The sequence below is a fragment of the Vombatus ursinus genome, unplaced genomic scaffold, assembly GCF_900497805.2.
Source record: "Vombatus ursinus unplaced genomic scaffold, bare-nosed wombat genome assembly UNPS02014772.1, whole genome shotgun sequence".
In the NCBI taxonomy this organism is placed as follows: domain Eukaryota; kingdom Metazoa; phylum Chordata; class Mammalia; order Diprotodontia; family Vombatidae; genus Vombatus; species Vombatus ursinus.
Genome location: NW_020954550.1, coordinates 5,598,399 through 5,616,593, shown reverse-complemented (window position 1 = coordinate 5,616,593; position 18,195 = coordinate 5,598,399). Strand labels below are relative to the sequence as shown.

The 18,195-nt window shown below is 40.0% G+C and overlaps 1 protein-coding gene across 1 annotated transcript in view; it reads left to right on the top strand.

Moving 5' to 3' along the window:
• Positions 1 to 18,195, top strand: part of SERINC5 (serine incorporator 5) — a 107,559-nt gene that overhangs the window by 73,163 nt on the left and 16,201 nt on the right. Inside the window, exons 6-8 of the mRNA XM_027863422.1 lie at positions 3,030 to 3,241; positions 7,726 to 7,821; positions 10,124 to 10,250. Coding sequence (XP_027719223.1) covers positions 3,030 to 3,241; positions 7,726 to 7,821; positions 10,124 to 10,250 — 435 coding nt within the window. The remainder of the gene's footprint in view (positions 1 to 3,029; positions 3,242 to 7,725; positions 7,822 to 10,123; positions 10,251 to 18,195) is intronic.

Here is an 18,195-nt window from a genome sequence, read left to right as displayed (position 1 = left end):
TTACTGACCCACGCACCTACTTTATTATTTCTCAAATTTTGACTCTTCGTGAATGCATGAGAAGGTTAACTGTTTCAAATGCCATCTCAAGGAATTCACTAATTGCTAACTGAGAGGTTTAGAAAATATAAAAATCTCAATGTCATTCTTTTATTGATTTCTTTTTAAAAAGAATCTGGTAACTTGGTGTAATGGAAAGAAGATTGCCTGGAGGATATTGAATATTGGTGGCTTCTAATTTTGTCTCTCCTTCTTATTATTTGAAACCTTAGGCAAGCCATCAGGACTCTGTGGGCCTCAATGCCCTCCTCTATAAAATGAAGTCAGACTAGATGACCACTAGGCCCTCTTAAATATATGACTGATCAGAACAGAAAGCAAGCTTGGACATCTCCAGTAAGGTGCTTTCCATACATCCAAATGAGACTCTGGGACATATGTGACCACAAAGATAACCTTATCTTCAGCAGTATATGGAATCAAACAAGATGCAAAATGCATAAATAAATGCTCTCCTAAGTTATTTTTCATTGTCAGAGAAGATGATCTGTATAGAGTTGAAACAAAGTATGGATTCCCTATTGATAACAAAGCTATCTAAATTCTCCTGTTTGTATATTATACTGACAAGCCCCAGAATAGCCTCTCAAGCTTCAGTGAAATCCACGTTAATGTGAAAGAAGTTGATTAAACCATCCATGCTGGAAAAACAAAGTGGATGAAAAATCAAATTCTCCAGGGGGTGACATTTAGTTGAATTGTTAGCTGATTGAATTAGTTCATGTGTCTTAAACAGATTCTGTTGATATATAAATTGAGTAGGAAGAAGAGATTGGGATGGATTCCCTTTGGTAAATTGTCCTCTGCTTTCAAAGATCCCTATACAACAGCACATTTCTTTAACTCCAGTGTTCTTTTAGGAATGATTTATTACCTTGGATCATAGAAGACCACTGTTAGAGAAAAATCAAAATTATAAAAAACCAAAAGGGCAGTGGAAAAACTTGTGTTGAGCGTAAGTAGGCTGTAGTATGTTCCTGTGTTAAAAAACTGTCTTTTGCCTTTCTTTGTATCCCCAGCACTTAGCAGAGTGCCTGGTGCATAGTAGGGCTTAATAAATTCTTGACTGACAGACCATTACTTTCATATGAATTGTAGTATAAAAGGCATCATCAAATTAATTTTTTCCTGTGCAGTGGCTATGAGCTGGTCATGAAGCAAGAATTGTAACCAAAAGATGGGTGGTTCAGGCTAATAAATGGTATCCCTTAAATATGGAAGGAGCTAGTATAAAAACATTGACTGTCCTCTCTGGAGGATATATGGAAAGACATGGGAAGAATTACACAGATTGAGAAGGTACCAGAGGGGTTGTAAGGGGTATCTGTAATGGTAGGAATGGGCCTTCTATCAGCACCCTGTTAGTTCACTTTTAAGATCTTAAAGTGAGATTCTCATCATCATTGGAACAGTTTACAAAAGAGATTTTACCTAGATATGGCCTAGAAAGGATATTGGTAAGGATATAGTAGCACTTAATTTCAGTTTCGGTAGACGTGTGGCTTCCTTGTCCTCTTTCTGGAAACCTGTCTGGTCAGCCGGACAGTGTATGGTGACTCTGTCAGTCTCAGGACATAAACCAAGTCTGAGAATACTGAACTCCACGTGAGTGGGAGACTGGTATGGGCTGGGATGTTAAGGAGAGAGAGAGAGCATGGGAAACCCCGGTAAGTAATAATTCTATCACAGATATAGATAACTCATTTTCTAAATCACAGGGCTACCAAAGTAGTGAGTATGAAAGACAGTGAATCTGCAGTCTTGAGGCCATGTGTGACCTTCTAGGTCCTCAAGTGTGGCCCTTTGACTGAATCCTTATTTATAAGATGAGGAAACTGAGGCTGCAGGTTCCCCACTCCTAAACTAGGAGATTCAGGAAAAGGCCTCAGGAAGGAAGTTGAAACTTGAATTGATAAGATCTGTGAGCTCCTAGAGGCAGAAGTGAGGAGGACATTGAAGGTGGTATAGGGCATGACGTGTGCAGAAACTTGGAGAAAGGAGATGTGAAAAGAACAGATTATGCCAGTTTGGCCTGAGTAGAGTATGCAAAGGGGAGGAACATGACATCTACCTAGAAGCTAGATTGTGAAGGGCTTTAAAAGCCAAAAGGACTTTGTTTAGGCAATTGGTGGCACAGTGGATAGAGACCTGGGCCTAGAGTCCGGAAGACCTGGGTTCAAATCTTATGTTGGCTCTTACTAGCTGTGTGACCCTGGGCAAGTCACTTCACTTCTGTTTGCCTTAGTTTCCACATGTAAAATGAGAATAAAACAGCACCCATTTCTCAGGGTTGTTGTGAGGATCAAATCAGATGATAATTGTGAACTGCTTAGCACAGTGTCCGGCACATAGTAATCACTACATACATGTTGGCTGTTTATCCTAGAGGCAATGGGGAGCCAACCATTGAAGCTTCTTGAGCAGGGGAATGTCATGGTAAGACCTCATAAAACTACTAGGCTATTTGAATTGTAAGGAAAGCTTCTTTGAACAAGAGCCTTGGAGGAGAACTGACTTAAGTATGTGCCAAAATTCATCCTACTCTATCATGTAATCATGCATTGTGACTAATGGTTTTCCTTTCAGGAGTTCATGAAGATGTCCCAGAGTAAAAACATACGTGTTTCCAGAACTCAGAAGTTCTGAAAACAAGCATCCATTTAAGGCAGTGGTGGTGGTAGATGGTGGGGGGTGTCCCAGACCTAGACCTGGCCAGAAGTAGAAGACCGAAGCAGTTTCCAATGGGCATTTATAAGTTTCTTAAACAAAGTAGGTCAAACATTTCCCAGCTCATTTAGCATTGTCACGGGGTGCATTTATTTCAGAAAGCCAGTGTGTGCCTTTTGTACTACTCCTTACATCATCCTGGGGGCTGAATACAAGGGATTTATTACTCCAAGAGTATATTCTAAGACAAAGGATCCTCTGATTAATCTTCCTCTTTTTTTCTCTGCCCTTCTTGGAAATAGGACTGCGGGCACAGTTCGTAATAAAATGTGGTATGCCTTCCTCGCCCTGGTGACTCTTCTCATGTACACGATTGCCGTGGGGGGCCTGATATTGATGGCCTGGTTTTACACACGTGAGGAAGGCTGCTTGCAGAACAAGATTTTCGTTGGTGTCAATGGAGGCCTCTGCCTGCTTATTTCACTGGTAGCCATCTCACCCTGTGTACAAAATCGTAAGCATGGCGACTAAGACTTTTTCTTCTTTCCCCTCTCTCTGCCTCATTGTCTAGAAAGCTCTAGAATGGTGGTGTCAAACTCAAATATTGACTTAAGACAACCACCAATTAACATTACCTATGTTGTATTTTCATTTATTTTGTTAAATGTTTCCCAGTTATGTTTTAATCTGGTTCCGGCATCAGGAAATAACTGAGTTTGACACCTCTGCTCTAGAACCCTGTGGGTTTCTATTTGAGGTATCGTCATTTATTCACTAATGTGGTTAGGTCGATGGTAGTAAGAGAACTGGAAAACCCACCTGAGATTCCACGAGGGATCCTGTTCCCAGTTTACATCCCACACATCTAGACTGAGTATGACATGCACATGTAGATATGTGCCGTTTAGAAAGGATTTGATGAACACAAAATTATTAACTAAATTTGTAAAAATCAGCAAATTAGTGGGTTATTCAAAATAACTACAAATAGATCTTTGCTCCATAAGAGACTTCCTCATAGATTTTCTTTTAAGTAGACCTGCTGCCTTTAAAATACATCTAAAGTTCAGTTTGCACAGTACTTTGTAGGATTATAGCTGTGGCTCACGGGGACTAGCACATAATAAGTGTGATATAAATGTTAGCTATTATTATTATTTCTTATCTGTAGAATGGGGATAATAACAGCACCTACCTCTTGGGGTTGTTGTGGGGTCCAAATGAGACAATATTTTTAAAGCCTCAGTGGGATTCCTTGCCCCTCATCATCACTGACCCAGGTATCTGTAGGGGGCTGTAGGAAGGATCAGCATATTTAGTCAAACCCAAATCCCCGATAAACTTAGGGGAACCTGGGTGGGCTGTGGGCATACTCTATACCTGGCTGTATTCCATCCTGCACTTGCTTGGGTGTCAGGTCCTAGAAGGGAATGACTGGGGCAGTGGGAATACTAGGTCTGGACTGGAGGGTAATGTGGACAGAGGAGGTCTCAGAAGGTCCTGTTGCCCCTAGTTTAGCCTACCTTTTGCAGGGCCAACTGCAGATTTAGCTCTTTCAGGCCATCTCTCTCTGGGTTCTTGGAGACACGAGTGAAATAGCTCAGGAATAATAAATACTTAGAATTATCCCTTCCACATGTTGGGCGGCCCACAATCTGGAAAATCTGTGTAAAATGTTTGGCCCTCCCTTTGTACCAGAAAAGAAGTCTGAATTTTTTCTTTTTCTTTTATGGGGTATTTACTGTACCTTATTTTAAAATTTGAGTTAAGTATTTGGTCATAAGCTCTGTGTTATCTATGGCTTCCACAGAGCTCCTCCAAAATTCCCATTTAATTTCTTATTCAGACCCTGGATATGAGAAAATCGAGATGTGGAAGGGATAATTATTTTCTTCGAGACCTCCGACTAGTTTGGCTTTGTGTCAAAGGCACATATTTTCAGAAGTGCTTGTATGATGGGGAATGGGCCACATGTAAATATATTATGATCTAGATAATAACCTAACTGTTCTTAGAGTCTACTGGCCTTTGTCCCATACAGGCCATAAATTGGGGGGGAATTTATAGTGTATACACACATACATGCATGCATACATATACATGTATGTACACATATACACATATATGTATACTCTATATATACACTACATACAATATGTATGTATATATACACACAGTATGTATATATTACATATACTATATAGCATGTATATATGGTGTATGATATGTGTGTGTATATGTATACACATATTATATACAGTATATAGCATGGTATATACTATATATAGTATTTATAGTTGTGGAACACGGTGACTAGGAGTCAGGATTAGGATTGCTCAGTCAATCACTAAGTATTTATGAAAGACCTACTAGGTTTCAGGGATACAAACACAGCAAAATAAGACTTTGTCAAAGTAAGACTTTTGTCAGTTAACAAAATGTGTGCCATTAGGCAAATCACTTAACCTATCCTTGTGTCAAAAAGGACTAATGACATCTCTTCTTACACACTTTTGAGTTTTAAGATTATAGGTGTCAAAATGCTTTGAAAAGTTGGAATTCAACCAAATTATATTAAGCACCTTTCCATAGCTAGGCACTGTGCTGTGTGCTGGATATTAAAAGACTCAGTTAGTCCTTGTCTTCTAGGAATTTGGAGGGCATAGAGATCTGGAAGGGCATGTGTGAGTTGTTACTAACAACATAGGAACACACCTCGTCCCCTAGAGCCATGTGGTTCTGGTGGTTCTGTAGCAGGAAGTTGAGAGCATTTTTGTTCCTATTTCAGAAATAATGTATTAGAAGGAGATGTTTGAATTCACATTAGCCCTAGAGCTGCCCTCACGTTTTTGATGATCTAAGCCAGCGCTTTTATCTTTGGGGTGAAGAAAGATATGATAGATTCCCATGATGACATGACCTTGTTGTCATGCTCCCCCATAGCTGTCTTGCTTAACAGCTGGAGAAAGAGTTTCAGGAGGGCGGAGGAGATTGTTGTCAGGTTAATAAGCTTGTGCCCTTGAGTGCCTTAGAGGCTAATACATTATTAGGACTGATTTATTAACTAATCTACAAGGTTTGGGGGACTTAGGGAAGTTTGGATGCGAAGTCCATTATTGTCAGTGAGAGTGTGAGCAAGGCCTGTTGTGATTGCAGCTTTGTTGAGCAGATTTAAATATATGCCTGGCTATATATCCCCTTCCCATTCTTCTCCCCATCACTGTGTGACGTGATAACTTTGGCCCCTAATTAAGGCATATGTTAGTGCTCTCCCCCAGTGCCTGCATCACAAAGGGACCTTATGAACAATCTGTTTGAACATTTGGGAGTTCTTAATTCAGGGTCCATGGACCCCTTGGTTCATGGGTAGATTTCAGGGAATCCATGAACTTGGAGGGGAAAAAAAAACACATTTTTATTTTCTAACCTCTAGCGTCTAACCTCTAACTAAGTAACTAACAACTATCCTCTAACTAAATTTAGCATTTTCTTCTACCATGAATTTTTTAAAATGCACAACATCATTCTGAGAAGAGGTCCGTAGGCTTCACCAGGCTGCCAGTGCAGTCCATGACATAAAAAAGGTTATTCGGTGGAAACTGTAAGCCACGATGACTTCATCTGAGAAGGGCCCATTATGAGAGGTATCCGTGGTAAGCTTCCGTGGTAGGCACTGCATTTTTCATTTCGGTTTTAAAGGTTCAGTAGCACGATGAGTAATTTGTGAGCCCTTGTCATAATTGTAGTATCATCATAAATCCAAAAAAATCCCAACAAAAGTGATTAGTCATGAAACAAGTTTAATGTTCCCATGTGGGAGCTAATGACTAAATTGTGGCTCAGTCAGCCTCTTGGTTTAAAATCCAGCATCTTAGGAGCCAGGGACTCCTCTCTTTCTTGGAGCCTGCCTCCCAATAGATTTCTTCCTTAATTGGTAGCAGTTTTGTTCTTCACTCAGGACTCCATCAAGCATTAGTGCCTTTGTCCTTTTACCCATGAAGAAATAGATATCTTGCCGTCCCTCCCCAGGGGGCTGATGTGCATCTAGCTGTGGAATAGAATTTGTAGTGCTCTGCTCCCAAGATGTCTCTGATGTTACCAAATTGCACCACTGGGGATCTCTAGCAATAATTGGAGTGACACTTTTTTTACAATGTGCTTAGGAATCAGATTAAGTTTCAGGATGCCCCTGGGGCTGGTTCCATTTCAACATCATTATCATGAGGTGTTGGCAAAAAATTCTGTAGCAGCGTGGGCCAAGGTATAGTCCTGCTTTTCATTAATGCAAGTTCCCCTTAAAATATATTAATATGTAATAATTAATATATTACAACACACAATAAATAAAGAATATAATAATATAAGTAAAATAAATAATATATAAATAATTAAAATGTAAACATATTTAAATTTTATTAAGTTAAAAACATTATCAAGGTTAATTATCTTTGGAAATTCTAGATAGTAGCAGAAAGCACTTTTTAAAATTTTATTAAGTTAAAAACATTATCAAGGTTAATTATCTTTGGAAATTCTAGATAGTAGCAGAAAGCACTTTTTAAAATTTTATTAAGTTAAAAACATTATCAAGGTTAATTATCTTTGGAAATTCTAGATAGTAGCAGAAAGCACCTTTTGTGTAAGAGTATATGTAATTTCCTTCTCCCCACTTCCTCTCAAACTATGGCAGGCCTCTAATTTCAGAATCAGGAAGTTTTGTTAGGAGCCTGTAAACCCAAATTTGGAGGATGTCCACTAGGAAAAAATGATGTTTCCTCTTTCCTGATGTTTGTACCATCTTTGTAATAGCATGGTACGGCGTAAAGCATTTGAATTTGGAGTCAGAGACCCTGGATTGGAATCTTGGCCCTGCTCTTGACTACGTTTGGAATCTCGGACCTCAGTTTCTATAAAATAAAGGGGTTGGACCAGATGGCATCTAAGACCTCTTCTGGCCTCTAGGGATTCTCTGACCGTGGGCCTCTTCTTCATTTTCAGGGCAGCCTCACTCCGGGTTACTGCAATCTGGCCTCATTAGCTGTTACGTCACATATCTCACCTTCTCAGCTCTCTCCAGCAAACCTGTGGAGACAAGTAAGTGATGCTTTGACTAATTATCTGTGTTGGGTATGTGTGATTTGTGGGGGAAGGACTTTTCTTTCATATTTTTAAGTTGTTTGAAAACATAAAAATTCAAATGAGTTGTTTCTTGGAGGTCTTTTAACCTAATGAAATCCTTAATTGTGAATACATAAATGACAAATACTTTGATTCTTCTGAAGCACAGGTAGCTGGAAGGCTGCCCCATCTTTATTTGTTGGCTGGTCTGATACCCATTTGGAAGCCTCTTGCCTTCTAAGTGGTTGACTTTGCCAAAAGTTTGCCGAAAGTAAGAGCATTAGAAAGGACAGCTAGATGAACCTGAGTTCAAATCTGGCCTCAAACATTTACTAGCTGTGTGACCCTGGGCAAATCATTTAACCCTATTTGCCTCAGTTTCCTCATCTGTCAAATGAGCAGGAAACTGAAATGGCAGACTGTTCCAGTATCTGTGCCAGGAAAATCCCAGATGGGGCCACAAAGTCATGACTAATAGACTAAACAACAATAGAAATCTTGCTATGAACAAAGATTGAACCTTGCAAATAAAGTTCTAAGTTTTTTCCCCGCTCTGAACTTCAAACCATTTACTTTTTTAGACAAAGTAGTGATTCATCTTTATCAAAGCTATCTTCATAATATAAAGCTTAAGCATAGCTGCTGGGTTGTGCATAAAATAGACAAATCTCCTATTGTCTGGAACTTTAAATTCAGTGCGCATCACAATAGTCTAGTCTACTACTGGAAGACTCGGTTTGTACCACGCCTATTTTTTTTTTTCTGTGTAGCTCTTCAAAAGATGAAGAGTTGCAGGTGGAAGACTCAGATCATGTTATTAAAGCACTAGCTCTCTCTTTAAAAAAAAAAAGACAGAGAATATCCTGTATGTTTTTGCTTTAAGCCTGATTTCTTTCATGGCTTTTCACAGACTCCAGGTTTTGACTATTGTGCTACTTGATTCTGGTAAAATGTTGGAAGTGCTGCACCAGCTCTGAGAGCACATTTATTTTTAATTTCAGATGGCTCTACTTAGACAGAAAATGCCTATTTGTGGCTGAGATCAGTACTCTTTAAGAAAAGATTTTTCCCATTGGGCTGAAAACCAACACACTCCAAACCTCTGTGTGCATAGCTATTTTTAAAGCTTAATTGCTAATAATAATTTCAGTGCAACTTCAGTACCTAGGATTTGCATGTTTGTGAAATGATTTCTAGGGTTATTTCCAATCTGTGCTAATTATGTGTGGTCAGAGCTAATAATTAAGCCCAACCTCTGTATTCAGAATTGTGGTATTTGTGGGCCAGGACACTGGGTAATATTAAGGAAGTTATTTGTTATGATAAAGTAGATGACATAACTTTTTTTTAAGTTTTTCTTTTAAAAGACCCGACCTTAAACATCTTCTTTAACTATCCTGCCTTCTTAGGCAGTACAGAAGTAACAAAATGAAATAAAAGCTCCTGCTTTACGGGGTATTTACAAAGAAATAGCCTATAAAGTGACACCAAGCTATTAGTATAATTATCTAATACAGAGTGTGTGGGTTTCCTCATCTTCTTTAGAAGAGATGAGTCTAGGAGCCTGTTGATTTTTGGAAATGTAGGACTCCTGGTCCTACATTTGTCTTGTCCTGGTCCTACAGCTTGTCTTTAGGGCAGCTCCCAGCCAGAACAGAGTCCAAGTACTTGTTCCAGATAGGGATGCAGATCTCTTGCATACCAGTTCCTCTTGGTGTACCCCAAGTAAGTAAGGGGGTAGAGTTGACGTTTATTTCTCTAGAGAAATACCCCAAAGTATATCCTATACAATGTTTGACTTTGTAGAACAAAGCCTCTCCCACTTTGGGATTCTGAGGGAAAGCACAAGCTGGGTTTTTGTTGTTGTTCAGTCATGTCCTCTGACTCTTTGTGACCCCATGGACCATGGCATGCCAGATCCTTTTATCCTGCACTATCTCCCAAAGTCTGTCCAAGCTCAAGTTTGTTGCTTCCATGACACTATCTATCCTTCTCTTCCTCTGCTGTCCTCCTTTTCCTCTTATCTTCAATCTTTCCCAAAATCAGGGTCTTTTCCAGTGAGTCCTGTCTTCTCATTATGTGGCTTCAGCTTTAGTATTTGTCCTTCCAGTGAATAGTTTGAATTAATTTCTTTAAGGATTGACTGATTTGATCTCCTTGCTGTCCAAGAGACTCTCAAAAACTGGGTTAGCTTTTCCCTGAACGTTATCATCTTCTTCTGTGAGTTGATGGCAGGCTGCTCCTCACTGACTGTGGTTACTCTGTTTTTCCTTTCAAGTTTTGGATAAAAATCAGAAGAACATAACAATTTGTTCGCCTAACTTCGGCCAGGAGCTCTATAGAGATGAAACTCTGGTCACGGGCCTGGGTACCACACTCCTGTTTGCTTGCATCTTATACTCTTGGTAAGTACTTGTACTTGGTCGTGTGGGCAGCCTTGAGGACTTAAGGCAGAGATGCTAGAGGGGGTGTTTGGATCAGGTGAATCAGGGTCATGAAGGAAGCAAGTGCCAATCTGGTTGGTGATGCTAGAAATAAAAAGAGAATGCTAAGGATAGACAGTTTCTTCTTTGGGCTTCTTATTCACCCATGAGATGAATCAAAGAGAGGAAACTTGGTGTTTATGCTTCCAATGACTAACACCTTTGGTCAAGAACTCCCAGTTGGCTCCATTTGAAATACCATGTTCATTGAATTGGGGAGTAGGAGAAGGGAAGTTTTAGCAGCTTTATAATCCTTTTGCTGTTGTTAGAGACAGTATGTGAGCTGCACATGCCACTATTTTTGTAAGCTATCCAGAAAAGATGGGAAATATCTTTTCCTTAGTGCAAAAATCCATGATGCAGCAGTTCCACAGGTTAAGTCATGTAATCACAGTGCTTCTCTGCTGTGTATTGTGAGTCAGTTTTTTGTCCCTGGTGTGATTTACTCCACCGTTAAAAAAATAATAACCTGAGTAAAGAGATTAGGATCAGGAAAGGGGAGTAAAAAGATAAATTACTTATTCTAGAGGTGAGTTGAGTTCAAGGTGTAGACTGCCTTTAGCATAGCATTAGCCTGTCCACCATTGTATTTTGGGCCATGAATTTGGTTTCTGCATGAAATTCACTTTTTCAAAATGAGCCCATCTTAACCTTCCCATTACAGAGATGAAATAATCATGATGATAATGGTATATTGATGGAATTATACTCTAGTGTTTAATCTTTTTATTTTTTAAAAAAAAATTACTATTTTTAACATTCTTTTTAAATTTTGAATTCCAAGTTATCTCCCACCTCTCCTCCACCCACTGAGAACGTAAGCAATATGATATCAATTATACCCATGAAATCATTAGCCATATTGCAAAAAGGAGCAGTAAAAACAAAGAAAGTGAGAAAATTATACTTCCGTTTGCACTCACAGTTCATTTCTCTCTCTCTGGAGGTGGATAGCATTTTTTCATAATGAGTCATTTGGAATTGTCTTGGGTCATTGTATTGATCAGAGTAGCCAAGTCTGATCATTTCGTTGACTTTCTATCAGAATATTAATGATAGATAACTCACATTTATATAGCCCTTTAAGCTTTGCAAAATGCTTTGTATAAATGAACTTCATTTAATTTTCATATCAGCCCTATGAGTTAGGCTTGTATCCTTTAACCCCATTTTATAAATAAGGAAACTGAGGCTCTAGGAATGTGAAGTGACTTGTCCAGAGTTGCATAACTCTTGTATGGAGCGGGATTCAAACCCTGATGTCACGTCCAGCTCCCTTTCTATTCTGCTGCTCTGCTCCTTGTGATCTTTCCCCCTGTTGTAGTAATGAGAGGGAAGAGGGCCTCAAAGATTTAGAGGTAGAAGAGACCTTAAAAGTCATGTAATATGTACCCCCGAATTTTAGGGATAGGGCAGAATACAGGTGTAGAGAGATCGGTAGACATGTTCATACGGCTAGGAAGTGGCAGAGCGGTGGATTAGGAACACTGACTTGAGCCATTTGAATGAGGGCTCCTGTGTGAATTCTAGGTTTTTGGTTTTGTTTTTTTTTTAAATAAGGAGACTTGGTTATTTCTGTTATCCATTTCAACTTATATTTGGCAGCAATGACCTCTCCAAATGGAAAATTAAGTGGTAAGCCAACATCCCCACTAAGGAAGGGAAAAGGAGAAAACCTGTGTACAATACTTACGTGTCTCAACGGGTCTTATTAGAGGATATTCTCTACAACCAGTTGAGGCCTCAGGAGGATTGGAATTAGGAGGAAGGTCTGTGGTATTACAAGTCTGCATAGTAATTGAGGTCGTGATGTGACAACTCCAGAGGTGGCTCCCCAGCTTTCCCCTTTGACTTAGGAAAAGTCCCATCTCTAATGCATATTAGAAACGATCTCTCAGTTTTCTGGGACTCTGGGATGGTGATTGGTAGGGAATGAGATGCTATCTATTACTAGTACTTCCAGAGCTAGACGTTGGGATTTTGGGGCATTGTAACTGGTTGAAAGGGATGAGAGGCGTAGTATTGAAATGCCCACCCTTGACCACCTGCTTGAGGTCTGCTAAGGGAAGGTAAGTAGAGAATGGAAGAGATTTAATTTGGGATTTCAGGTGCTATGAGGCTGTTTGGGCCCAAGTGAACAATTTTCTCTGAAGTTATAGTTGGGGAGACAGAAAGAAAGGTTTTAGGGATGAAAGCAAAGGAGAGTGAAAAGCAATTAAAACTATATGGAAGGGTTTCAGGATAGTAACCACTTAATATGGACAGTGGGGGAAGGCAGCTAGGTGGCCCAGTGGGTAAAGTGCCGGGCCTGGAGTCAGGAAGATTCATTTTCATGAATTCAAATATGGCCTCAGACACTTACTAACTGTGTGACCCTGGGCAAGTCGCTTAACCCTGTTTGTCTCAGTTTCCTCATCTGTAAAATGAGCTAGAGAAAGAATTGACAAACCACTCCTGTATCTTTGAAAAGAAAACTCCAAATAGAGTCATGCAGAGTTGTATACAACTAAAATGACTGAACAACAGCAAATACGAATAGGAGCCTACCTAGGGAGTTCTGTCTCTAAATTACTTGGCCATTGTCAGGATGATGGCCATGGGTTTGAAGTCTGAGAGACTCTTCCCTCCTGGGTTGTCTTGAGGTCATTTGATGGCCTGGATTTTTGATTAAACTCTCATGAACCATTCTTCAAGTTCCAAAACCTACTGTAGGGATAGTGAGCAAGTTTAACACTCATTCAGGGCCTTTGATTCATCAGTTCACATATTGTGGTGTCTTGCATCTCTGAGATGGCCCAGAAGGCAATTATCTGGAGCTACAGTAGATTTTAGCATGGGCTCTCCAGTTGTAAATCCAGCCCAGTTTCCACTGTAGGGTGCATCCATGTAATTAATATGTAAGATATCATTAGGGCAGTCACGTAAGTTACCATTAAGGCAATGTTTGTTTGCTGTTCTGCCTTTGGGTCTGTGTGTGACACGGAGACAACATCTAAAGTGTTGAAGACTGGTTATCCAGGTTGAACTATAATCATCATAATAATAGCTAACATTTATTTATACTTCAAGGTTTGCAAAGTGCTTTTTACATGTTATCTCATTTGATTCTCCCAACAACCCTGAGAAGTTGGTGCTATTATTATCCCCATTTTACAGATGAGGAAGCCAGTGTCTCAAGCAGGATTCGTACTGGGGTCTTCTGTCTCCATATCCAGCAATCCATTCACTACATCACCTAGCCCACAAAAGAAAGGAGGGGAAAGAGGCTAGTGAGCAAGAATTATGGCTGCTACCAAAGATAAAGGATTGCAGGATCTAACTGTGAACCCATGGGCCTGTATGAAGCTAAGTTTTACCCAGAGATAGGAGCAGGGCTTATGCTGACACAGTATAAGAGAGCATGTTTAGCAAGTCAGATGTGGGAAGAATCACTGGTGATTCACTAAGAAAGGAGCCAGTACTAAATAAAGCTCTTGATCTCAAATATCTCTACACAGATGCCCAGAGTTTAGCTAGCAAGCAGGAACTAGATTCCTTATTAACACAAGGAGGCAAAGCCTCACAGGAACTGCTGAGTGATGGGACCCAGGATTCATGGATAGCTAGGTGGTGCAGGGGATAGAGCCCTGGCCTTGGTGTCAGGGGAGACCCAAGTTCAAATCTTGCCTCAGACCACTTACTAACTGTGTGACTCAGGACAAGTCTCTTCTCCTTCCTGTGGTCACAGTTTCTCATCTGTAAAATGGGGATAATAGCACCTATCTCATAGGTTTGTTGTGAGGATCATGTAAAATGCTTTGCAAACCTCAAAGCGCTATAGAAAAGTGAGTTATTATGGTGATGGTGGTGTTAGCTGGAATGTGTTTCTGAAAGAATGAAAGACCTTATCCAAAAGAAGTAGGATAGCAAAAGGATGAGTAGTGGGGGAAGGAGGGTTTGGTTGTGTTGTTCAGTCACATGAGGGGGTCCAAGACCCTGAGTAGGGGAACAGAATAGAAAATGTTTGGGTGAAAAGCAGTGGGAGCAGGAGCGATTTTTTTTCCCTCAGTCTACTATAGAATTGATTCAGAGGTTTTGTATGGTAGTAGTGGGGGACTCCACTTATCCAGACATCTACTGAACACCTCTCTCTAGACTTGTATTAAACAACAAAGAGGCAGTAGTGATTTGCCACTAGGACTTGGGTTTCAATCTCTTCCCTTCTTCTGCTCACTACCTTGTGTGACGTTGGGCCAGTCCCTCAACTTTTATGGACCTTTCCTCATCTTTAAAATGGGGTTGTACAGAATGACCTCAGAGGTCCCTGCTGGCTTTGGATCTATGGTCCTATGAACCTGTAATTTTATTCTGCAAAAGGAGGAGGAAGCAACAGGGGAAATCTATACCAAATCTGATTACCGCTAATAGGAACTGGTTGCTGGGTTGGAAATAATGGCATCCTTGGGGAGAAGTGACCCTTTCCCCCTATATTTAGTGATAGAAAACAAGAGGAAAGCCAAGTATAATCTGACTTAACAATTCAGATTTTAGGAACCAGATTTCAAAGAGTTTGGAGGAAAGAAAGGTAGGATCCCTGTGGACTGAAGCTGTACAGTGGAAAGTCAGCTGACTTGAATATGAATGAAAAAAGACTGAGAGTCTGTTCTGTGCAGAATTCACTATGCTTGTTAATCATATGCAATACCAAATGTTCTGTTTGGCATTCAAAACCCTTCATAACCTAGCCCTCTCATACCTTTCTAGTCTTCTGACACCTTATTCCCCAAAATATTCTTTTTAATTCAGTGACACTGGCCTCCTGGTTGTTCCATGCAAAAGACACTCCATCTCTCTGCTCTGGGCATTCTCTCTGGCTGTCCCCCATTTCTGGCGTGTTCTGTCTTCCTCTCCAACTACTGACCTCCCTGGCTTTCTTTAAGTCCCAACTAAAAGTCAACCTCCTCTAGGAAGCCTTCCCCAACCACTCTTTATTCCAAAGCCTTCTCTCTGTTCATTATTTCCTATTTATTCTATTTTTAGCCTGCTTTGTAAATGTTTGTTTGCCTATTGTCTTCTCCATTAGACTGTAAGCTCCTTGAGGTCAGTGACTATCTTGCCTCTTTTGTATCCCCAGCACTCAGCACAGTGCCTAGCACATAGTAGGGTTCTTAATAAATGTTTATTGAATTGAATTGAATAGAGAATTTGCCTTATGCTGTCGTCATGTGAAGCAGTTTGGATTTTTTGCCCTTTTAAAAATATACACATTTTCCTTCTACAGAAGGTTTAAAAAAAACTTGCTCAGTGACTGACCTTGACATTTACTAAGTGACAATTTTTGTCCCTTCTAAAACTTGGAACTGCCACAGTGGGGCATGGGAAGACCTCGTGTGGTCTTCTCCGAAGATGTCAATTTTTAATGCTGCCACCTGGTACCTGGAGATTTCTCTAGCTGCCAACAGCAGATGCTGAAGCGCTAACAGTAAATTTGTAAAAACTATACTAATAGAGGGAGGGAGGAAGAAGGAGCCATATGTAGCAGTTGCTAACCTAATATGGAAGATCACGAATTTAGAGCTAGAAGGAAATCTTATAGACCCTCAAGCCCATCTTCCTCATTTTATCGATGAACTGAGGAACATTTTCTAGATGAGCAGAAGATAAGTGACTTGCTCCGGGTCGCCTAGCTAAGAAGTGCCTGAGGATAAGGTTTGAATATAGGTCTTCCTGACTCCAGATCCAGTATTCTATCCACTGTGGTAAACTGCTTCTCTGAGAAGGAAGGTTTTTCTCTCTGCAATGCTAACGTTTCCCATGAGTGTATCACTTGTTGGAAGTTGGCGGGTTATCCTGGCAAGAGAGAGAAACAGCTTGTCGGGGTGGTGAGTGATTAATATTTGGGGTAATAGCAACCTCCTGCAGATCTGCATAGACTTACTTCCAGAAACTTTACTAAGCAAATAGTTCTTCAAGTTTGTGGAAGGAAAGGATGGAATGGAATTTAGGTTTGGAGTGGAACATGGTAGATAGGTCACAGTAAGGTAGGTTCAGAAGGGAGAGGGTGGAAATCAGTCAAATTGGGGAGGCCTCCAGTTATGAATGTCTTAAGAGTTATAGAGGAATGTTTTTAACAATAGGTAGAAGGTGGGGGGATGGAGGAGGGAGGGTCTTTTTTAAACTCTGATGTTTGAAAATTATTTCTGCAAGATTTAGAAAATCTTTTTCCTCTTTTAATAGTATTTTTTTCCCAATTACATATAGTTACCAACATTCATTTTTGGAAAATTTTGAGTTCCAAATTTTTCTCCTTCCCCTCCCCCTCCTCAAGACAGCAAGCAATCTGATATAGGCTGTACATGTATAATTATGTTAAACATATTTCCACGTTAGTCATGTTGTAAAAGAAGAATCAGAACAAAAGGGAAAACCACAAGAAAGAAAAAAAAAGTGAAAATAGTATGCTTCTATCAGCATTCAGACGTAGTTCTTTCACTGAATATGGTTAGAATTTTCCATCACGAGTCTTTTGGAATTGTCTTAGATCATTGTGCCGCTGAGAAGAGCTAAGTCTAGCATAGTTAATCATCACACAATGTTGCTGTTGCTATGTACAATGTTCTCCTGATTCTGCTTACTTCATTCAGCAAGATTTAGAAAATCTTAATAGAAAATCCTTAATAGAGTATTCAGGAAGCTCAGCAACTTTTTGGAAGGCTGGAGGGAGAGGATGCTATCCCTCCTTCCTTAGAGTGCTTGTGGAAAGTTATATTTATTTTTGACACATCTTTTGGGTCCTGACATTGAACTTTCTGTTAAAAAAATTACAGTCTTTCATATTGTGTCTTCTGGTAGATAAAATGTATGGTTTGCGCTTGGATAAGAAAAATCTTTCTGCTTTTTTATTTCTTAAATGGTGATATCAAGGAAATTTCTAGCTCCTCGGTTCCAGCCTGCCCACACTGCCTGTTCTTCTTTGGGGCACCCATTTCTCCTTCCCTGTCTGCTGCAATCTTATTACACACAGTGGATTTCAAGCAGGAATTGAGAAATCTCTGAGGTGTAGCAGTTTTATCCTGGAACCTTGTTCTTTGATCACACTCTTAGACCGGACTTCAGAAGTGTATTCCTTCATTCCTTTTGCTCGATCACATTCATATCCCTTGAAAATAAGAGGTCCATAAGGGCCCGTTTTTGTGGAGAGCATAATAATAATAACAATAAGAACAATGGTGATGTCATTGTGTATTGTTACCTCCCTCCTCCCCCTTTAGATTGTAAGCTCCTTGAGGGCAGAAACTACCTGGTTTTATTTGTATTTATATCCCTGGTGTTTAGTACAGTGCCTGGCATGCAGTAGGCACTTAATAAGTATTTATTGGCTGACTGACGCATAATAAGTGGCGTGGGGGCTTCCCATATTCCCAGCCACCGCTTCATCCAGTGTGATCTTGGGCTTTCTTTCCAGCCATCATTTGATCCAAATATGATGCAGAAAACACACTGGCCAGAGGTTTTCAACTTCCTCTTTGACCTTTTCTAGAGGATTCTTGAAGAACAGAGGTTCTTGACCTGGAGTTTCATGAGCCTGTGTTTTTTGCTATTTTGAAAACTGTATTTCAATGAAATTGGCTTTTTGGGTAATCCTATGCATTTTATTTTGTGTATTATTATGAGAAGGGAGCATAGGGTTCCCTAGACTGCCAAAGGGATCCATGGCAAGAAAGAGGATGCGAACCTCTGTTGTAGACCTTCCTTGCCCCTAATTTTCTTTCTTTCTTTCTTTCTTTTTTTTTTTTTTTTTAATGAGGCAATTTGGCTTAAGTGACTTGCTCAGAGTCACCCAGCTAGTGAGTGTTCTGTGTCTGAGGCCGGATTTGAGCTCAAGTCC